Source organism: Schistocerca gregaria, chromosome 2 (assembly GCF_023897955.1).
Source record: "Schistocerca gregaria isolate iqSchGreg1 chromosome 2, iqSchGreg1.2, whole genome shotgun sequence".
NCBI classification, from domain to species: Eukaryota; Metazoa; Arthropoda; class Insecta; order Orthoptera; family Acrididae; genus Schistocerca; species Schistocerca gregaria.
In genome coordinates this window covers 54,061,913-54,085,913 of record NC_064921.1, presented here as the reverse complement: position 1 = coordinate 54,085,913, position 24,001 = coordinate 54,061,913, and the positions used below count along the sequence as shown (strand labels likewise).

Genomic DNA, 24,001 nt, shown 5'->3' with positions numbered 1-24,001 from the left:
TTCAAAATAGATATGTGTCTCAAAGTTTTACTGACCTTCAAAGTAGTCACCAGCATTGTGTATAACCTGCTGCCAGTGATGTGGAGGTTGTAGGACACAGTTGTGTTGAAAGTTTGAGTGGCGCGGTTTATTGCCAGACGAATCTGTAGCAGTTCTGAAGGGAATGCCGTGAAGTGTTTCCTTCAGTTTAGAAATCGAGTTAAACTCACAAGGGCTTAAGTCAGGGGAGTGCAGTAGGTGGTATAGCACTTCGCAGCCCCATCAGTCAAACAAACCAGTAACAGCTTGCACTGTACATGCTTGAGAATTATCCTGCAAAATGATGGTCAGGTCCTGCAGAACATGTGATCACTTTTGTCTCTATGCTGTTCATTTTTGTAACACAACCTACGAACAGCTTAGAGACAGAAGTGATGATACTTTCTGCAGGATCTGACCATCATTTTACAGGACAATGCTCAAGCACATGCAGTACAAGCTGTTACTGATTTGTTTGACTGATGGGGCTGCTAAGTGCTATACCACCTACTGTACTCCCCTGACTTAAGCCCTTGTGAGTTCAACTTGATTTCTAAACTGAAGGAAACACTTCATGGCATTCGCTTCAGAACTGCTACAAATTCGTTGGGCAATAGACTGCGCTGCTCAAACTGTCAACACAACTGGCACTACTAAGAGTATCCTAAGACTTCCACATTGCTGGCAACAAGTTATACACAATGCTGGTGACTATTCTGAAGGTCAGTAAGACTTTGGAGCATGTATCTATTTTGTACGAGATGTAAATAAGTAGTTGCCACTATAAGTTCCAACCCTCGTATGTACAGGTTGTACCTTTTACAATAAGGGTAGCAGAAGTGATCCAATATGTCTGTGACATTTATCTACGGTAGAATTTTAGAACGTGTGTTGGATCTCAAAATGAATGACTGCTTCCATACCAACCAGCACAAATTCAGTACAAACACCTGGTGTAATGATGTGCAGGATTCTGATATCGAAAGGCTCAATTGTAGGTAAAGCAGCTGGCAGACTTTGGTTCATTGGTAGAATAACAGAGAATTGCAGTCAGTTTGAAAAGGTGATTTACATGCAAAAGTTCATGTGGCCAGTCCTAGAATACTGATAAAGTGTGTGGGACCTGTACAAAATAGGAATAACAGGGGAAATTGAATATATGCGAAGAAAGGCAGCAGGAATGGGCACAGGTTTGTCTGTCCTAAGGTACAGTGTCACAGAAATGTTGGAAGAACTGAATTGGCAGACTTTGAAGATGGACACAAAATATACAGTGAAAGACTTCTTACAAAGTTTCTAAATCAACTTCAAGCAATTAGTTAATTTGTTGGATAGCTAGTTTCATGAAACTTCCTGGCAGATTAAAACTGTGTGCTGGACCGAGACTCGAACTCAGGACCTTTGTCTTTCGTGGGCAAGTGCTCTGCCAACTGAGTCTCAGCCTGGCACACAGTTTTAATCTGCCAGGAAGTTTCATATCAGCGCACACTCCTCTGCAAAGTGTGACCCCTTTTTAACATGCCTTGTTTTTTAAATGGCCTTGTCTAAATACACTCCTGGAAATTGAAATAAGAACACCATGAATTCATTGTCCCAGGAAGGGGAAACTTTATTGACACATTCCTGGGGTCAGATACATCACATGATCACACTGACAGAACCACAGGCACATACACACAGGCAACAGAGCATGCACAATGTCGGCACTAGTACAGTGTATATCCACCTTTCGCAGCAATGCAGGCTGCTATTGTCCCATGGAGACGATCGTAGAGATGCTGGATGTAGTCCTGTGGAACGGCTTGCCATGCCATTTCCACCTGGCACCTCAGTTGGACCAGCATTCGTGCTGGACGTGCAGACCGCGTGAGACGACGCTTCATCCAGTCCCAAACATGCTCAATGGGGGACAGATCCGGAGATCTTGCTGGCCAGGGTAGTTGACTTACACCTTCTAGAGCACGTTGGGTGGCACGGGATACATGCGGACGTGCATTGTCCTGTTGGAACAGCAAGTTCCCTTGCCGGTCTAGGAATGGTAGAACGATGGGTTTGATGACGGTTTGGATGTACCATGCACTATTCAGTGTCCCCTCGACGATCACCAGAGGTGTAGGCCAGTGTAGGAGATTGCTCCCCACACCATGATGCCGGGTGTTGGCCCTGTGTGCCTGGGTCGTATGCAGTCCTGATTGTGGCGCTCACCTGCACGGCGCCAAACACGCATACGACCATCATTGGCACCAAGGCAGAAGCGACTCTCATCGCTGAAGACGACACGTCTCCATTCGTCCCTCCATTCACGCCTGTCGCGACACCACTGGAGGCGGGCTGCACGATGTTGGGGCGTGAGCGGAAGACGGCCTAACGGTGTGCGGGACCGTAACCCAGCTTCATGGAGACGGTTGCGAATGGTCCTCGCCGATACCCCAGGAGCAACAGTGTCCCTAATTTGCTGGGAAGTGGCGGTGCGGTCCCCTACGGCACTGCGTAGGATCCTACGGTCCTGGCGTGCATCCGTGCATCGCTGCGGTCCGGTCCGGTCCCAGGTCGATGGGCACGTGCACCTTCCGCAGACCACTAGCGGACAACATCGATGTACTGTGGAGACCTCACTCCCCACGTGTTGAGCAATTCGGCGGTACGTCCACCCGGCCTCCCGCATGCCCACTATACGCCCTCGCTCAAAGTCCGTCAGCTGCACATACGGTTCACGTCCACGCTGTCGCGGCATGCTACCAGTGTTAAAGATTGCGATGGAGCTCCGTATGCCACGGCAAACTGGCTGACACTGACGGCGGCGGTGCACAAATGCTGCGCAGCTAGCGCCATTCGACGGCCAACACCGCGGTTACTGGTGTGTCCGCTGTGCCGTGCGTGTGATCATTGCTTGTGCAGCCCTCTCGCAGTGTCCGGAGCAAGTATGGTGGGTCTGACACACCGGTGACAATGTGTTCTTTTTTCCATTTCCAGGAGTGTATTATGCTATTCAGTCCCTAACACCCACCGCCTTCCCAACCACCCATCTTATACAGCTTAATGATGTCAACATTTTGTGATGTGTTGCCTCAAGTGTCAAGAAGCATGGTTTATGCAACTGTTGCAAACCGTTTAAGTTATGAAAAGTTATGCTCATGCTGGTACTGAAAATACTGACTGAGATGTACAGAGCCAAACATTTAGCAAGTTTTTTGACTTTCCTAGAGCAACACAGTGAGGAAGGTGGTGGGTTTTTCAGCCAAGCTGTCACAGATGATGATACATGGGTGGCCTAGGTGACATATGAATAAAAGCAGCAATTTGTGGAATGATGGCATTCAACATCACTCAAGAAAATGAAGTTTAAAGTAACAGTTTCAGCCCAGAAAATTATGTGTACTGTTTATTGGCTCTGGAAGAGGTAGTGCTCTTGGAGTTTTTGCTAAAACAAAATGCCTGGCATTCTGAGTAAGGGGATCACTTTTGCTTCATGACAATACCTCTCCACACACAATCATTTGAACTCAAGTTGATCAAATATTGTGATGAGAACAACTTGATCACCTTCTGTGCAGCCCTGATATAGTGCCAAGAGGTTACTATGTGTTTCTGCATTTCATGAAGCAGGTGGGTGTCAATGCCATGGTGATGATGAAGATTCAAAAATGACAGTGTGGCAATGGTTTTCTAATCAGGTGACAGATTTCTATGAGGATGGTATTCAAAAGCTGATCTTATGAGATGATAAGTGTGTAATACTGGTAGGAATTACATAGAAAAGTAGATTAAAGTAGAAGTCTACTCTTCTATTTTTATTTCAGAATGGTTCTGATTTTAAAAAAAGCATGCATTGTAATTCTTGCCCACCAACTTTTATACATTACAACAATAGAAATTCTTCTATGGAATAGAAGAGATTTTCAGAGCACATAGGATGTGGGTGTTTGGGGTATCATAGTGATAAGGAGAGGAATGGATTCAGGGCAGAGTTTCTGAGAAGGACTTAATGTTTTAAATAGGGATTAGGGGCTATGTTGGACTTCTAGGATGGGATTTCTCTGGCAGGGTCTATGGGTGGAGAGGTCAGACTACTGGCATGTGCCTTCTGCCAGATAGTCACTGTGAATCATAATGACAGTGGTGGAACCTTTGCAAGTTGGCCGATAAGGTCTGGATCTGTTTCAAGGCTGTATATGGCTGTAATTTCCCTTGCTAAAATGTTGGTGTCCTTAGGAATGGACTGGGGTTGGATGGTGAGGCCAAGTTGTAGATTGGAATTTCTGGAAGATGACCACTGGTTGTTGTGGAGGAAGATCAGAGGACCAGAGCTGGATCTTGGTATGAGCTGGGAGAAGAAGGGTTCAGTGTTGGAATGGGTTTGGTTTTGGTTGGAGGGATTCACAGCAAAGAATTGTTTTCATTGCAGGAATAAGGAGAAGGAGAGCAGGTCTTTGAAAAGTTGAACATGATTAAATTTGGGTGTAGAGCTGAAGATGAGGCCTTTGAATAGGACTGAAACTGATGTGGAGCTGAGATTTTTGTTGGAAAGATTAACAACGGTGTTCTGGGATTGTTTCTGCTCTGGAGTTAATGGAGTGTTGGAAGGGAGTTTTGGGGAATGTGACAAGTTGAAAAGGTCAGCTGGGCAGGGTCTGTGTTGTGTGACGAGTTGAAGCGGAGGAACACTGTGTGTAGGTTAGGTACTAGATACTGGTGCCCCAAGGTGGCAGTAGGATGTCAGCAGGTTGGATGAGTTATGAAAGTGGTGTCTGGAATTGTCTTACACTTGCTCAAGAGCAAGGGATTCAATTTCAGAGATGTGATATATGTAGTAGGGATTTCCCAGTAGCAATATCTTGCAGAGGGAGTGCAGGTGTTTCTAGAATGCGTGTGCTATGGAGATGTGTTTTGCAGTACCCAGTTTGTGAGGAACAGGGACTTGTGGAATCTGGAAAGATAAAGATCATTGTGCAGGGAGGGGTGGGATCCAGAGAAAGAAATTTTATGGTTAGGCATGTCTGCCCTATTTCTTATGTGTGTATTTCTGTTATCCAGCTCCCCTCACACCCACATAATGACTTCATTTGCCCATTTCCCATTCCTCCTTTCACAGTGACCTTCACCTTATCAGAGTCCACCAATCCCAGTCCCTCACAAATCTAGTACTGCAAAAACACATCTCCGTGGTACAGGCATCTCAGAAATACTAATGCTTCCTTCACAATGTACTGTTACTGTGCAGTTCCTACTACATACATCATGCCTCTGAAATTAAATTCTCTCCAGCACCTGAAAGAGCATTCCAGACACAACCTTCATAAGTTACCCAACCTGCTGACATCCCACTGCCACCTTGGAGCACCACTATCGAATCCCTAACTTACCCACAGTGTCACTCCTCGACAATCCCTCATAGCACCCAGACACTGCCTAGCTGACCTTAACTTACCACATCCCCTAAAACTCACTACCAACATTCCACTAACTCTGGAGCCAAAACAATCCTTGAAACTGTTGTTAACGTTTCCATCAAAATCCTCAGCCCTCCAGAAGCTCCCTATCCGAAGGTTTCACCTCAGCTCTCCATCCAAATGTAGCCATGTTGGACTTGTCAAAGATGCACTGTCCTCATGATTCCTTCAATGAAAACACTTCTTTGCCACGAATCCCTCCAACTAAAGCCACCTAATCTGAAAACTGAACCATGCCTCTTCCAGTTCATAACATCATCCACCCATTATCCTCCGCTGCTCCCATTTTATCACCCCCTGGTCATCTTCTAGAAATTCCTTACCGCCAACATAGCCTCACCATCCTTCCCAACGTCCCTTCCTAGAAACACCAAACTTTCAGCAGGGTATCGGACAGCCATACACAGCATCAAAACTGATCCTGACCTGAACATCCTACCTGCAGACAATGGTTCCACCACGTCATTATGAATCACATAGACTACTTGGCAGAAGGCATCTGGCAGTAGTCTGAGTCCTCCACCCATAACTTCTGCCAACATGATCCTGCCCCGGAAGTTCAACTTAACCTCCAGTCCCTGCTTAAAGTGTTAGGCCATTCCCAGAATGTCTGCCATGAATTCATTTCCCTTCTCACACCTATAACACCCTGAACACTGACGTTTTTCTCATTATTCCGAACATCCATAAACAAACCAGTGTGGACACTCATTTTAGCTGGTTGTAGTGCTTACATTGAAAGAACCAACACTTTCAACCAAGTACCCAGAATCTAGCCTCCTGAATCAAAGTTACCAACCACTTCCTTCACCAGTTCTCCACCATCCCCATCCTTTTAGCTCCTGGATTCCTACTTGTCGCTATTCACTTTACTTCCCTATCCCCAACATCCCTCATTACTATGGTCTTATCCTTCAGACTCTAAACCCACAACCTCATTTCTCAGACACCTAATTACGTTTATGCTAACACCCAACTACTTCTACTTGTAAGGGAAGATATACAAATAAATAAGATGGCCAGCTAAGTTCACCTGCATTGTGCCCTACTATGGTGATTTGTTAATAGGACATCTAGTGATAACCTTACTGGCCTCCCAAAACTCCAAGCCCTTCGTCTCATTCTGGTTCATTTATTATATCATCATGATCTGGACTCAGTGCCAAGACACCCTATCCTCATTCCTTCACAACCTCAAGGCCTTGTCTTCCATCTTCTTCACCTGGTGCTCATCAACCAATAGTGCCATCTGTCAGGACATGGACCTCATCCTCTCCAATGGCCCATCCCTATTCTACACAAATTAAACCAACCAACCACTACCAGTACCTTCCACACCAAAAAATTCCTCCCACACAGCCCAGCCAACTGTGGATGGTGTATCTGCATTGATAAGAACTCCCTTTCCCAGTATGCTGAGAGTCCCACAAAGGTCTTCACAGACAGGTGCTATCCCCTAGACCTAGTCCATAAACAGATTTCCTGTGCCACAGCTCCCACACACCCAATCCTCCCTCTATTCCCAAGGACCAGCTGCAAAGGAGCACTCCCTTTGTTGCCCAATACCTGCCAGAATGGAACAGCTGAACCACATCCTTCATCAGCATTCTGATTATCTATCATCATGCCCTGATATAAGGGACATCCCATCCGAGATCCTTCACTCCCCTCCCCTCCTCGTAAAATAGTGTTCCTTCAACCACCCAACCTCCATGACATCTTACTCCATTTCTATGCCACTCCCAATACCAACCTCTAGCTACAGGGATCATGTCACTGTGAAATACCCAAATGCAAGACCTGCCCAATCAACCCACCCAGCACTTCATATTCCAATCCTGTCACAGGCTTATTCTAGCCCATCAGAGGCCAAAACACCTGTGAAAGCCAGTATGTCATATATCAGCTCTGCTGAAATAATTGCACAGCATTTTATACCAGTATGAAAGGATGAATGGCGATTGCCATACTCTGGTCAAGAGCCACAACATTCAGCTGGATATAACATGCTTGTTTCAATAGCTGCTTGACAACCCATGCTGTCTGGATCCTTCCCTCCACCATCAGGTTTTATGAACTACCCAGATGAGAGTTATCCTTACAATACATTCTCCACTCCTGAAATTATTGTGGCCTCAACCTTCAGTAACCTACTGCCCCTGTACCCTCCATCCAACATTTTTCGCCCCTTCTGTCCTGTCACCTCCTCCTAGCACACGTTCACTCACTCTCATTGTATGCTACTCTTCTGTCGACACATCCTATGCTCCTCTCCTGATCCACTAGATAGCAGTAATGTGTGTGGTAGGTGCTTCTGCTTGTGAGAATGTGTGTGTGTTTTCTTTTACGAAGAAGTATTTGGCCAAGAACTCAATGTGTAGTAGCCTTTTTGTGGAGTCTGCCTGCAACTCAACATGTTATCTTTATGGCAAGTAGCAATCTGCCATTTTCATAATATTATTGATACTCCAAGTTGGACCTCCCATTGCTTGATTTTCTTGAAAATGACTTGCACCAGAATATTATTCCACATGACATTATTGAATGGAAACACGCAAAATACATCAACTTACTGGTTTGTCTCTTGCTAAGATTTGCAATGGCTCTAAGTGCAAATGTGGATGAAATAAGTTGTTTTAGGAGCTTCAAAATATGTTTATTTCCAATTTAATTCCTCTTCAATATGAGCACCTAAGAATTTTGAAGCTTCCACCGTATTTATTACTTCCTCACCATGTGCTATACTTATCATTGTTATTCTACAACTAGATGTGCAGAACTGAATATGTAGTGTCCTTTTAAAATTGAGGATGAAATCATTCAAAGAAAACCAGTCAATTATACTTTCACCATTTCTTCAGTTTCTGTATGTATGCTTGGATTGATAAAAATACTACTGTCATAAGCAAAAAGAACTGCTTTTGCTTGTTGTTATATTAGACAGAAGGTCAGTTACACATATGGGGAACAATAGTGGAACCAAGATTGCTCCGTGGGGAACTCCGTACGTGATTTCTCGCCAGTCTAAAGAATCTCCCCTGATTACATTGGTTGAATTATTGAGCACAAATTTCTCCATGCTTTTTGTTAGGTATGACATTATCGACTGGTTGACTATACCATCAATCCTATAAAACTTCAGTTTATCTAATGCCTTAGATAGGTCACAGAAAGTACCAGCTGGCATTATTTTCTTATTTGATGCTTGTAAGATTTGATGAGTGGACATGTAAATGGCAATTGCAGTAGAGCAACTCTTCTAAAATCCTAGCTGTTATTTGCTGTGAACTTGCTCTGATGAGATACTATTCTAAATGGATGAGATACTATTCTAAATGCCTCAGCTCCTCAAAAATTGTGGAAAATGACATCAGTAGTGAAACATGTAAGTAGTTACTGACATCTCTCGTGTCAACTTTTTTAATGGGGATTTAACAATGGCATATTTCAGCCTCTTTGGAAAAATGCCTTGAGTTAGTGATGCATTACATATGTCAGGTGATACAGGGCTTAATATATGGGGAAAAAATGTATAGTACTCTATTGGAAACACCATCAAATTGATATGAGATTTTATTTTTCTTAATTTCATAAGGAGAATTTTCTGATACATTCATTTGAGTGAATTTTCTAAGAGCTGCTTTTTCAACACAGTGCTGTGATTTTTCTCGTGAACTGTTTCTTCGCATAATTTCTACTGTTTAAGAAATGACTCTCTCTCTCTCTCTCTCTCTCTCTCTATGATGATTATTAAATATATATAATAAACTTATAGCCCTTCTATTCAGCTCAATAGTGATGTTGTCTTATTTGGTGGCTGGTTGTCATGTCTCTTATTTCACTACAATCCATATAGTCTTGAGTTTCTTGTTTGAATTACTGATTTCTGAGATTACATGCATGTTAGTTGATTTTTTAATAACTTTTCTTAGTAATTCTGAGTAGTTTTTGTAGTGTGCAACTACTGCTTGATCTTTACTTGTTCTTGCCAACAGATACATTTTTGTATTCCTGTTACTAGATGCTTTAATCCCTGCAGTGATTCTTGGTTTTTTTACATGGCTGTTTAATATCCTTTCTAATTAGCTTATTTGGAAAAATATTTTCAAACAATGATGTGAATATGTCATGTAACAGATTAAATTTTATGTTAGCATTTGGTTCATTATAACTTTCATGGGAGGTCATCTCTTGTAAATTATTCCTGAAAGCATCTATCCTGGCATCATTGAGTATTCTGAGTGATATCCACTGAACAACATCAGTACTGTAACTCACTATCTTATTCATTCTAACTAACTGAGCATCATGATAAGAGAGACCATTTCTTACTGGGTAAACAGCTATTTTCTTGCTTTGAGCTTCAGAAACGAAAAATTGTCAATTAGGGACCTATTGTCTTTATCCACCCTTGTTGGAAAGATCATTACTGAGATCAAACTGTAGAATCCAAATAAGGTTTCCAGATTATTTTTCATATCAGAATGCTTTAGAAAATCTACACTGAAGTCATCGGAGACTATCAGCTAGTTGCTGCTGTCTGACAGAAAGCACAGTAAGGCATTCAGATCCCTAATAATCAGTTCAACTTTAAAAATGAACTATTTCTCAGCATTAATTCACAAGCACACACTTCTTTGTGGTAATCACTACAAAATCTACTTGTTTTAGTGTTTCTGAACTTGGGTCCTGTCTTAATATGTGTAACAATTCCTCATTTTTCGTTATTAGTTCTGCATGAGTAAGATGCTAAAGTGTAATTTTCTATACATAACTTTTCAAACCCTGTGGTTTCATGGTGCACAGATAGGCAAAGGATGTCTATGTTTTTTCAGCTCTTATAATTACCCAAACAGAGAGAAGCATTTCTTTGTTATTACTCAATCTTCTAAGATTTTGATGAAATATGCTAACCTGACTTTTCTGTGTATTCCTAAGCATCTTATGGGTCTCTTTTGTTATTCTGACTCCTTTCAATAGAGGATGTGTGAATTCTAATTCTAATCTAAAAAACCTACCTCTTTCACACCAGTAACCACAGGGATCTTGCTTTGCAATAAGCTGCTCCGCTGTACATTTTCTGTAAGAAGCTAGCGAACCTATCTTTCCCTCTATTATTAAGGTTAAGCTGTGTCTAGTATATACACATCTCACAACTGTAGCACCAGGCACTACACTCATATAAGACTTCATTTCAGTTAGCAGCAGCCTACTCAACTCATTCACATGGCTCACAGCAGTGTTAACCCAGCACTGGCCATGGTGTTGTAGGACCTCCACAAAACTCACATTTGTGTGTGGCACTGTTAGTCGAGCTGGCACCATGTAGGGACATAGGCAGGTGTGTGCATGTGAGTGTGTGTGGTTGTGTGTGTGTTTGTATGTGTGTGTGTGTGTGTGTGTGTGTGTGTGTGTGTGTGAGAGAGAGAGAGAGAGAGAGAGAGAGAGAGAGAGAGAGAGAGATAAAGAGAGAAGAGAGTTTGCCATGTGTATTTTGCTCTAACTTGTAAAAGGGTTACTCCAAAAGCTAAGTAGTTTTGTTTCTTTGTGTGTTTGTCTATTGAAAACTCAACACTTCTGTTTTTCAGTGAGTGGTCTCCTTTAATCCAAAACTATTTACTTTCTCGAAAAATATGAATTTTTGCAGCCAAGATAATGTATTGAAGTATTTTTATTTCCTCAATAACTGATTTCAACATGTCTAGCTGTTATCTTTGGATCCTCTGGAAATTCTGTGGAATTGCACAATCACAAGAAGAGTAAACTCCATTTATAAAACATAGGCACCACGTTGGCTTCTCAGATACACAAAGAGAGTACATAGCACTGATAGCGTGCCCCAGAGTGATGCAGCTAAAACAGCTCCACAAATAAACCTGCAGCCACTCTGGTGCACAATGTTGATGCTGTGTATTTTTTACTCTGTTTTATGTATTTGATAAGCCATTCTGGCACTGTGTTTTATAAATAGAGTATGCTCTCACTATGGTTGTATGATTCATGCACAGTAATATTATTTCCAGATGCTCCAAAGATGACAGCTAGATTTTTCCAAGCCAGTCATCAAGGAAATTAAAATATTTCAACAAGAAATCTTGGCTGCAAAAATTCTTATTTATAAATAAAGATCTGATCACACCTAGTAACATGAACATCTTATATATTTACTTTCTGCCAGAACTTTCCTGCAATATTTATAAATAAACATATAATATTTTACACAAATAAGTTTGGTAACCTATAGACAATAAACATATAATGAATTAATCAAGCACTTAGAACAAATACTAAAATCTTCCACTCGATAGTACATTGTATTTCATAAATACCAGCATGAGGGAAAGACTTCATGCAGGTGGTATCCGTCAACCGATAAATCAATAAATTTACAGGGAGAAGGATCCAATTTAGATTGCTTCTCTAAAGTAAACAAGCACCAAATCATAAATAATACTAATTTAAATACACTAATCATGTGCAGTATTCCAGAAGAATGGATTAGGTACTGACTTACAAACTAACAATTTTGCAACAATGTAGGGCAGTGTTCAAACAACAAATTTAAAACTCATATTATTATCACAATCAATGTCATTAAAATAATTAATGCATCCTCCCTGCTAAATGGAACTTCAGTCAGTGTAATATATTTCCTTTATTTTACTTACATTTCAAGCTGAGAATGAAAAAGGTTAATACACAGATAAAACAAAAGTTTTGCATCACCTCGGTTCCAAGAGTTCCAGAACCTGTACAGAAAATTGGAATAGAGATAAACATAAACATAATTTCCACCCTTTTTATTGCTCATGTTGTAAAACTACACAGCAAGACCTTCAGAGGTGGTGGTCCAGATTGCTGTACACACCAGTACCTCTAATACCCAGTAGCACATCCTCCTGCATCGATGCATGCCTGTATTCATTGTGGCATGCTATCCACAAGTTTGTCAAGTCACTGTTGGTCCAGATTGTCCCTCTCCTCAATGATGATTCGATTTAGATCCCTCAGAGTTGTTGATGGGTCACATCGTCCATAAACAGCCCTTTTCAATCTATCTCAGGCATGTTTGATCGGGCTCATGTCTGGAGAACATGCTGTCCTCTCTAGTTGAGCGATGTAGTTATCCTGAAGGAAGTCATTCACAAGATGTGCATGATGGGGGTGCGAATTGTCATCCCTGAAGTCGAATTCCTCGGCAATATGCCACTGATATGGTTGCACTGTCTGTCAGAATATGGCATTCACGTATTGTACAGGCATTATGGTGCCTTCTCTGACCACCAGCGGGATATGTCAGCCCCACATAATGACACCCCAAAACAGCAAGGAACCTCCACCTTGTTGCACTCACTGGTCAGTGTGTCGAAGGCGTTCAGCCTGACTGGGTCGCCTCCAGATGCGTTTCCGATGATTGTCTGGTTGAAGGCATATGAGACACTCATCAGTGAAGAGAACATGATGCCAATCCTGACTGGTCCATTTCGCACTTCGTTGAGCCCATCTGCACTGTGCTGCATGGTGTCATGGTTTCAAAGATGCACCTTGCTATGGATGTCAGTAGTGAAGTTGTGCATCATGCAGCCTATTTTGCACAGTTTGAGTCATAACATGACGTCCTGTGGCTGCACAAAAAGCATTATTCAACATGGTGGCGTTGCTGTCAGGTTCCTCCAAGCCTTAATCCATAAGTAGCATTCATCCACTGCTGTATATAGCCCTTGGGCGACCTGAGCGAGGCATGTCCTCAACTGTTCTTGTCTCTCTGTATCTCCTCCATGTCCAAACAACATTGTTTTGGTTCACTCCAAGATGCCTGGACACTTCCCTTGTTGAGAGCCCTTCTTGGCACAAAGCAACATTGCGGACATGATCGAACTGTGGTATTGACCATCTAGGCATGGCTGAACTACAGACAATATGAGTCATATACTTCTTTCATGCTGGAATGACTGGAACTGATCAGCTGTTGAACCACCTCCATCAAATAGGTGCTGCTCATGCATGATTGTTTACATTTTTGGGTGGGATTAGTGACATTTCTGTTGTGATAGTGCCACGACATTTAACAGTGCCGCCACGACAGTACGCACAAACGGCGATAGAGGCGCTCCGCAAATCAGATGAGCGCGGGAGCGCCACCTAGCTACGAACGGCACCGGCCGCATGTCACGGCACAGCAGTCGAATACGAGAGACTGAGTTGTAATCATGTGATCAGCTATTGTTTCTAAGAGAGAGTGTGAAAATCCACGCAATTATTGTGATTAAAGGTTATAACACTTTTTGGCGACGAGGTCGGGATATTTTCACCGCGTTGTGGATTTGCGTGTTCGTGACGGGGCAGACATGGAACAGCTTATGCAAGCGCTCATTGAACAACAAACACAGCTGACGGCTGCGATTCAGGCGTTGTCGACGTCGCTTACTCATCGTCTGTCTTCCTCTTCTCCGCCTCCATTCCCTCCTTACGACGAGGCCGCTGAAGACTGGGAGAATTATGAGAAGCGTTTGCGGCAACACTTCTTGGCTTTCGGCGTTGTCGACGCTCCTATGTGTAAGTCGCTATTTCTATCTTGGATTTCCCCTCGGGTCTATCAGCTGCTATCTCAGTTAGCCCCTCTGCGGGAACCAGCCTCCCTGTCCTTCCAAGAAATGTGTGACTTATTGTCTGCCTATTATCGAACAAACACCCACGTCGTTGCCGCCCGCGTGGCGTTCTACCGGTGTCGTAAACAGCCCCATCAATCTTACCGGGCTTGGGCGGCGGAACTACATGGCCTGAGTAGGAAATGTCAGTTTGTCACGGACACCCATCACGAGTCTTATGCGGATTCAATGGTTAGGGATGCTATTCTACGGCTTGCTCCTGATAAAGAAGTTCGGCAACGTGCCCTACAACTGCCAAACCCGTCGTTGTCGGAAGTTCTAAGCATCGCTCAATCCTTTGAAGTGTCTCACGCTGCTGGCGCGCAAATAGACGCGTGGTGTGATGTAGGCGCTGTACAGTCAACTCTCGACAAGGACAATTTGCCTGTTGCACAGGAGAACGAAGATGTGGCGGCGGTTCACTCGCGTAAACAACGTCGCGTTGGGCCGCAACGCTCGCAGCGAAACCAGCAACCACAGAAGCCGGTTCGTTCCGCGCTTCCTTCTTGCCCCCGTTGTTTCGTACAGCACGACAGGGCAGCGTGTCCAAAACGTTGGGCCACGTGTAATTCATGTAGGAAAAAAGGCCACATTGCTTCTGTGTGTCAGTCCCATAAAGTTCCTGTCGACGAGGACGAGGCGTCGGACATGGATGTTCACTGTGTGCTTTCTCAAACAAATAAGTTGTTTGTTACTGTTCGTGTTCTGAATAAAGACATCCGCATGCAAGTGGACACTGGCTCTGCAGTAACTCTCATTAATTCTCGCACGTATTTGGCGTTGGGCTCCCCTCCTTTGTCTCCAGTTACGCGCAATCTGAGGACTTATAATCAGCAGAAAATTCCTATCATGGGCCAGTTTGATGCTTCCACTGCCTACAAGTCTGTTGTTCGGCCCCTCACGTTTTATGTGGTGGATCATGCGGGCACTGAAAACCTGTTCGGTTATGATGCTTTCCAGTTGTTTGGGTTCTCCATTGATGATGATGTGCACCTCATATCTGAGGACATTCCGTATCAACAGCTTGATGGATTGTGTTGTGAATTTTCGTCCGTGTTCTCTGCTGGTCTGGGTTGTGCCAAGGATTTTGCAGCCCACATTACTCTTAAACCTACGGCTCGCCCTAAGTTTTTCCGGGCACGCCCCATTCCAGTGGCGTTGCGTGCACCTGTCAAGGCTGAGCTAGACAGGTTAACAGCTTCAGGGATTCTCCTTCCGGTTACCTCCAGCGAATGGGCATCGCCGATCGTGGTGGTTTCTAAACCAAACGGGAGTCTGCGATTGTGTGGTGACTTTAAAGCCACTGTCAACGCTCAGAGCGTCATTGACACTTATCCTCTTCCTCGTCCTGAGGAGTTGTTTACCAAGCTCGCTGGGGGCCAGTTCTTTTCCAAACTTGACTTATCGGAGGCGTACCATCAGTTGCCGTTGGACGCTCCTTCCAAGGAATTTCTCGTTATCAACACTCCTTGTGGGTTGTATCAGTACCAGCGATTACCATTTGGCGTCGCTAGCGCACCGGCCATTTTTCAGCGGTTTTTGGAACAGCTCACGGCTTCCGTTCCCGGCTGCATAAACTATCTGGATGACATTGTTGTCACGGGAGCCTCCACTGCGGAGCACCTTCGTAATTTACGTTCACTGTTTCGGGTTTTGCATTCGGCTGGGTTGAGGTGCAATCTGGACAAGTCACAGTTCTTCCAACCCTCCATTGAGTATCTTGGTTTCCAGTTGTCCCGTGAGGGCATACGCCCTCTCCGTGAGCACGTTGCGGCCATTAACGCTCTACCCCGGCCGTCTACGGTCAAAGAACTTCAGGCGTTTCTAGGCAAGATTGCTTATTATCACAAATTCATTCCATCCGCAGCAGCGGTAGCTTATCCTCTGCATCAGCTGTTACGAAAAAACGTCCCCTTCTGTTGGTCCGACGGGTGTGAGCAGGCTTTTGTCCGCCTGAAGGCTCATTTGCAGTCGGCGCCTTGTCTTGCCACATTCCGTCCGGGTCAGCACTTGGTTCTGGCGACTGACGCGTCACAGTATGGCCTAGGGGCTGTTCTCGCCCATCGGTATGAGGATGGGTCGGAACGACCTATTGCCTATGCTTCCAAGACCCTCAACGAGGCGCAACGGCGTTACTCTCAAATCGAAAAGGAGGCGCTCGCTATCATTTATGCTCTAAAAAAGTTCAGCGTTTTTTTGTATGGTTCTAAGTTTCACCTCATCACCGACCACAAACCGCTGGTCTCTCTGTTCAGCCCCTCGGCGTCACTTCCGGATAAGGCAGCTCACCGCCTGCAACGTTGGGCCTTATACTTGTCTCGTTTTCATTATGAGATTCACTATCGCCCAACGGCCCAGCACGCAAACGCGGATGCATTGTCGCGATTGCCGATGGGCCCCGACCCTGTTTTCGATCGCGATGAACTCCTCAGTTTCCACATTGATGAGGAAGAACGTCGTGCAGTCGAGGGCTTTCCACTTACAGGTTCGCAGGTCGCGTCAGCTACTGCGCGGGACCCGGTCCTGCGTCGGGTGATCGGTTTTGTTCAACGAGGTTGGCCAGACAGGACCGGGGGCCGGGCATCGGATCCCCTTCGCAACTACCATGCCTTGCGCCTTCGTCTGTCTGTTCGTGATGGTGTTGTTCTTCTGGCCACGGATGGCGCATCTCCACGGGTCGTGGTGCCAGCCTCTCTTCGCAAAGATGTTCTCAAACTGTTGCACGGAGGCCATTGGGGTATTTCTCGGACTAAGTCCCTGGCCCGCAGGCACGTTTATTGGCCCGGCATTGATTCGGACATCGCCCATATGGTTGCTGCATGTGGCCAGTGTGCTCAACAACTGGCGGCACCTCGTACAATGCCCTCTCCGTGGCCTGATCCAGCTCAGCCATGGGAACGGGTGCACGCCGACTTTGCTGGCCCCTTCCTCGGTACTTATTGGCTACTGTTGATTGACGCCTTCTCGAAGTTTCCATTTGTTGTTAGATGTCCGTCGCCCACCACTGCGGCGACGACGCTGGCTTTGTCCAAAATCTTTGCGCTAGAAGGTCTTCCATCCACGATCGTCACGGACAATGGCCCTCAGTTCTCTTCGCAGGCCTTCCGTGATTTTTGTACTGGACAAGGGATTCATCATGTTACCGCACCTCCCTTCCATCCGCAATCGAATGGGGAGGTCGAGCGCCTTGTCCGCACTTTCAAATGCCAGATGAAAAAATTCCTTAGTGATTTTTCCACAGATGACGCCCTGCTGCAATTTCTGAGTTCTTATCGCTTCACGCCTCTGGGTGATCGCAGCCCTGCTGAACTCTTGCATGGCCGCCAACCGCGCACTCTACTGCACCTGCTTCACCCTGTCAGGCCTTGTACTGTGTCCCCTAGTGCGGGAAAATACTCGGTGGGCGCCGACGTGTGGGCACGAGGGTATGGATCTCGCCCTAAATGGATTCCAGGGGTGGTCAAGGCTCTTCGTGGCCGCCGGCTTTGTGAAATCCGTACGGGCGACGGCACGGTTGTTCGCCATTACGACCAGATGCGCCCACGAGTGGTGGCCACGCCTGTGCCACCGCCCCATCCTTCGCCTCCACCAGCTCGAGACGCCAGTCCTGTCGCTGCTGCCGATCTACCGTCCGTGTTGATGCAGCCGACTTCGCTGCCGCTTCCGAGTATGCCGGAACCGGCCGCAGTCACGACGCTGCCTTCTCTGGGACCCATCTCGCTGGAGCACACTCCCAGGTCAATGACACCTATGGATGCTGCTCCGGAGTTTTCACCCATCATCTCATCCAGGAGGCACGTTCCTCGCACGAGCTTCCGTCCTGGACATTTTCGACCATACTCCCGTGTCTCTGCGCGGGATCTCCTCGGGGTCTCACAAGAGGCCATGGATGTCTCTGCGCTGTCCATGTCTCCAAGGAAGTGAGTGTTTATTTTTTCAAGGGGGGAAAAGTGTTGTGATAGTGCCACGACATTTAACAGTGCCGCCACGACAGTACGCACAAACGGCGATAGAGGCGCTCCGCAAATCAGATGAGCGCGGGAGCGCCACCTAGCTACGAACGGCACCGGCCGCATGTCACGGCACAGCAGTCGAATACGAGAGACTGAGTTGTAATCATGTGATCAGCTATTGTTTCTAAGAGAGAGTGTGAAAATCCACGCAATTATTGTGATTAAAGGTTATAACAATTTCTGAACAGTCAAAGGGGTTGTATCTGTGATGCAATATACGCAGTCAGTGTCTATTTTCAGTTTTGGGTACTGAGGTGATGCAAAAATTGTTTGATGTGTGTACATTTCTTATAAAAATAGACTACTTTTATGCCTCCAACTCAAAGCAGTATCTACATGAATTTGTTGGTCTCTTTCTCTCTCTTCCTCTAGGCAAGATGTTGAATTACAGTTGCTCACTGTACTGAATAAATACGATAAAGATATGGGACAGCTACAGGCTACACTTGAAGAGATTATTGAAGGTTTCAACAAAGAGAAGCAACAGATGAGAGAGTTACAGGTAATATTACTTTTCTGTTGTTTGTGGATGTTGCACAGTATTTAATAACAGTCTTTATTTAGTCATAAAAATGTCACATTTTTTAGTATAATGATGGAAAGTCCAGGATGGAACAATGATAATATTATGAAATAGATAGACTGCTAATCAAAATATAGTGTGGAAGTTGAGTCGCAGATAACTACAACAAAAAGACTGTCAAACAGAAACTTTCAGCTGAAAAGGCCCAAGGCTATCAGTATAGAAAGGTTGTTTCTCAGAAGGAAATTCCTGTGCTCTCTGCTTTGGTGCTCACTGTACAGACCTCCTTTGTCTGCAACTTTGTTACTGATGTGAGTAATGTGAGTGACAGAGTGGTCAGAAGAGAATGTAATATTGCTAATAGAAGAATATAGTTATTATAGGTGCTTGTGATGTCCAGGTGATAAACAGTACAGATTTCCAAACAAAATGAAATATGGTTGGTACAAAATTTCCAAATCTCTCAACGGCCCAACTGAGGATGTGAGAAAGATTACATTCAATAACATCACTCATGTTTTTTAGGTTAAAATATGGTTTAAAAACCCCTGCCATACCATTATAAATGGATTTTGAAATGTAGTGCTACAGAAGAATACTGAAGATTAGATTGGGGAGTCAAGAAATTTGTGGCATGTAACACTACTTGACTAAAAGAAGAAATCAGTTAATATGACACAGTCTGAGATATCAAGGGATCACAAATTTAATATTGGTGGTAAGAGTGGGAGAGGGGGGAGAGTGGGAGAGGGGGGGGGGGGGGGTAAAATCATAGAGAGAGACCAGGAGATGTTTCCAATAAGCTGATTCAGAGATTCAGACGGAGGTAGGTTGCAGTAGTTACTCGGAGGTGAAGAGGTTTGCACAGGATAGAGTAGCATGGAGATCTGCAACAAACCAGTCTTCAGACTGAAGACCACAACAACACTGTTACAAATCTATCTGAAACCTTCCAGTCTCTACAAGTCACTTGTATGCATACAACTTTCTTTCATAATTCTTAATAATAATAATAATAATAATAATAACTGGAATAATTAAATAGTGCTCTGTGCAAAATTCTACCAGACAGCTTCTTTCATTCCTCTCCCCCCTGTCCATGTTCTCCTACTAGTTTTCTTTCTCTGCTTTTACCTACTATCGATGCCCATTCTGACATTACAATTAAATTTTCATCTCCCTTCATTATATGAAAAATTTGTATTATTTAATTATATATTTCTTCACTCTGTTAATCATCTTCAGAGCTAATAGGCATGTACACTGCTACTGCTATGGTGGGTCTTAGCTTTGTGTCTGTCTTGGATTGGATAATAGTAATAATGAGAATACTAAGAATGATATGTTGTTGTTGTTGTTGTTGTTGTTGTGGTCTTCAGTCCTGAGACTGGTTTGATGCAGCTCTCCATGCTACTCTATCCTGTGCAAGCTTCTTCATCTCCCAGTACCTACTGCAGCCTACACCCTTCTGAATCTGCTTAGTGTGTTCATCTCTTGGTCTCCCTCTACAATTTTTACCCTCCACGCTGCCCTCCAGTACTAAATTGGTGATCCCTTGATGCCTCAGAACATGTCCTACCAACCGATCCCTTCTTCTAGTCAAGTTGTGCCACAAACTCCTCTTCTCCCCAATTCTATTCAATACCTCCTCATTAGTTATGCACCAGAGCAACCTTAGGCTTGATGGTCAGAACAACACATCACTCAAGAATGGTATAAAGACACTAATTTGTTCTGTAGTGATGTGTTGTTCTGGCCATCAAGCCTAAGGTTGCTCTGGCGCAGCTCCCCACTCCTGTTGCTTGCTAGCAAGACTTATGCCTGGTGCTTCTTATGTAACATCCTGCAGACACAACTTGAAAAACATGGTATTTTGACAACTGACTCACAGTAAATATACATTTACTAATGTCCTTTGTTGTGATCAATATTTATGTTTAAAAAATGGGAAAAACATGTATATAATACTAGGTTCAAAAACAAACTCCATAAAGAATGCAGGGACTTAAAACGAATCACATATAAAGGCAATCAGGTATTTAGCAATTTGCTAGAACATATTAGTTGTCTTGGCAAATATGGCAGCTATTAAGATGGAATTAAATAACTTTGCATTGTGCAAATCTTCCAATGGCTTTGAAGAGCATCTTAAACCCTTGAAATTAATGTTTTACATCGTTTTATAATTCAAACTAGCACCTTAATACAATAATATTTCATAATGGATAAGTCACTACATTGTATTACAGTTGAAGAAAATGTACATCCTTGACCTTTATACACAGCAAGAGACCATTGTCACAGGATCCATGGAGTGTGACAGAGCAATGTATTAAACTACTTTCTTTTTACTGTATCTCCAGAGTATCAGTAACAATCCTGTTAAATTCCTGCTGCAGCACTGTACTAAGTGCTCTCACATTTTGAAGTCATTTCAGTTATATTCAGAATTTTTTGTCACATACATGATGATCCATAGTGTCGGGAATTTTTGTCCCATATATATCTTCTTGATGGCTATCCTAGTAACTTCATATATACATAAAGGAAACCTTGATTTTAAAAGCCTGAAATTAATTCATGTGCCTCTGTCAGTCCACTCATGCTCATTATTTCATTTAATGACATTAAAATTTGGAAGGTCTTTTTGAAACTAGCATGCTTGCGCAAGTGCATGTGCACACACACACACACACACACACACACACACACACACACACACACACACACACACACACACACACACACACAGCAACTGCACAGAATGGGGGCAAATATTAACAATATGATTTCAGTCTTGATGATGTGCCACTGATCCTTTAATTGTATTGTAAGTGGTTACCTTGCTTGCTTGCAACACAGCAAACATGTGGTGCTTGAGAAAGAAGCACTAATGGCTGATGGCTGGCCCCCTACCATTTGATTATCTGAAACATCAGCCACAAAGTTTTTTTAATCGAACCACGTGCTCACTATTCTCATATTAATAATAATAAATACTTTGTAGTCTTGTCTTGTCCATTTGGATTACATACATTCAATATGCTAACAATTACTTTTCAGGAGCTGTTTAACATCCAGGAAATGGAGTACACGAGGTTAATGACTGAAAAAGCTGAAGATGAGCAACGCGAACTGGACCATAAAATATACATTTTCATTACAAACAGATGTGCACGGAGAATTCAGCATGCCTGGAGAGAATACAAACAAAGAAAGCTTTCAAAGCGTAAAGGGAGAAAGAAGAAGAAAAAATAAAATGGTTATTTTTTACATTTTCTCTAAAAAAAGAAAAAAAACAATATAAAGATACATATATAGTAGTAGTAGTAGTAGTAGTAGTAGTTAATTCATCCAGTGACAATGTACATTGTATGGATTTCATCAAAGAACATAGTATAACAGTTTCCTACATAATACAGTGGTTTGTTGTATCCATTACAATATTTTTGGGCAATACAACTTTGATTATGTAATAATATAAAAATATGAGAAGGACCTTTTACATTAAATACATTACAGGTAAATAATTTATTTAACACTTTTGTTCATGGCTTTTTACATGAAATACATTACACGTAAATAATTGATTTAATGCTTTTGTTCAGAAAAATTAACATTGAGGCTGTGGCAAGCATTTGATTTATGTTACTATTAATATATAGTAAATGAATGTAGTTGCTTGCTATAAGGTTACTGCAGATATTCATTTATACTATAATAGCAGTTGGTCATTAAGAATATAAATATTGCTTCATTGAATGTAGACAATGTTTTTATTTCTTTTAGCTGAGTTGGAAATTTGTTGTACAAAATCTGAATGTTGGTTTATTTTTGTGCTAAAGCCTTGTTCACTCTTTTTATGTGGATGTTATTGTACATTCTTGTATTGTAGGAATGAAGATCTGAGTTGGTTTTATAATTATCAATGTGCATTTTTATGTAGAGGCATGGTTTGGGTAGAATATTTAGGTGTTGAAATAACTGTTTGGAAGATGTTAGCTTTGTACTGTTTGAAATTATTCTAGCTGCGTGTTTTTGTAAGTTGAAGATGGTTTTCATGTTTGCCTTATTATGACTCCAGAGGGTTAGGCCATAGGTGATAGCAGAATGGATGTAAGCAATGTAGACAGTTCTGCTACACTCTACTACACACAGTACTAATTATGTGTAATGCAAAGAAAGCAGAGCTTAACTTGTTAGTAAGGTAGAGAACGTGGGATTTCCAGCCTAAATTTTCATCAGTTTGCACATCTAAGAATTTTGTGGCAGCTACCCTTTCAATATGTTTATTATGAATTTTGAGGTTCACATCATGATGAGACTTTGTTTTCCTGTAATGTATATAATGAGTTTTTGAAATATTTAAGATTAGCCTGTTCAGTTTTATTTATTTATTTATTATCAGCCCAATGATCACATTTGTAATATAGCATTTGTCAGGATACATTTCAACAACTATATAATATCTTTACAATTTTTTTCTATGATGAATTGATATGAATGTATCTCATGTTTAATTCAATATACAACTGATAAGTGTTTTTATAACATAATTTATTATGTGCTTGACAGACCTATTCCTTGATGTTGTGATTTCATTTGTCACATTTATGATATCATATATTCTTATACATTTGAGCAGAGCTATTCGCTTATACTGTAGCGACATTTGTTAAGCACATGATTCTTAATCTTCTTATGTGCTTGACAGACATATTCATTGATGTAATTTCATCTGTCACGTTAATTTAAACTTATATTCTTATACAGTTACACAGGGATATTCACTTATGCTGTAATAACATTTGTCAAGCATGTGGTTCTTTATATTCTAATACAGTTGAGCGTAGAAATTCACTTACACTGTAATAATATTTGTCAAGCATGTGATTCATTATAACAGTTTTAAATTTATCCTCATTTTCCACCTCTTTGATATGTTTTGGTAGTGCATTAAAAAGTTTGATGCATTGATTACACACATGTTTCTGACTTCGGGTCCTTGTTACAGCTTGTAAGTGGAGATCTTTACATTGCCGTGTATCGTAACTATGGTAGTTTGTACTGGCTTTCATTTTTTCCTGATTTCTTTTGATCACCAACAGACATTTCAGAATGTATAATGATGGAATTGTTGAAAATTTCAATGCTTTAAAAAGGGGTCTACAATGTGTTTGAGGTGGGCTCTGGGTCATTATCCGAATAGTATGTTTTTGTAATTGGAAAATCTCATTTAGACGACAATTTGTTTTTCCCCAGAATACTATCCCATATGATGCAATGGACTAAAAATATCCAAAATATACTAATCTGGTACAGTCATTACTACAAACTCTTGAAATTATT

General features: G+C 42.7%; 1 protein-coding gene across 2 annotated transcripts in view; it reads left to right on the top strand.

Annotated features, from left to right (window-relative positions):
• LOC126336296 (myosin heavy chain, cardiac muscle isoform-like) overlaps positions 1-23,205 on the top strand; it is a 128,017-nt gene extending 104,812 nt beyond the window's left edge. Inside the window, exons 4-5 of one of the 2 annotated variants that reach the window (XM_049999833.1) lie at positions 18,502-18,631; positions 21,716-23,205. In XM_049999833.1, the coding sequence (XP_049855790.1) occupies positions 18,502-18,631; positions 21,716-21,910 (325 nt within the window). In that variant the 3' untranslated portion in view covers positions 21,911-23,205. The remainder of the gene's footprint in view (positions 1-18,501; positions 18,632-21,715) is intronic. The other variant, XM_049999832.1, reaches the window with a different exon arrangement.
• Positions 23,206-24,001: the final 796 nt, after the last annotated feature.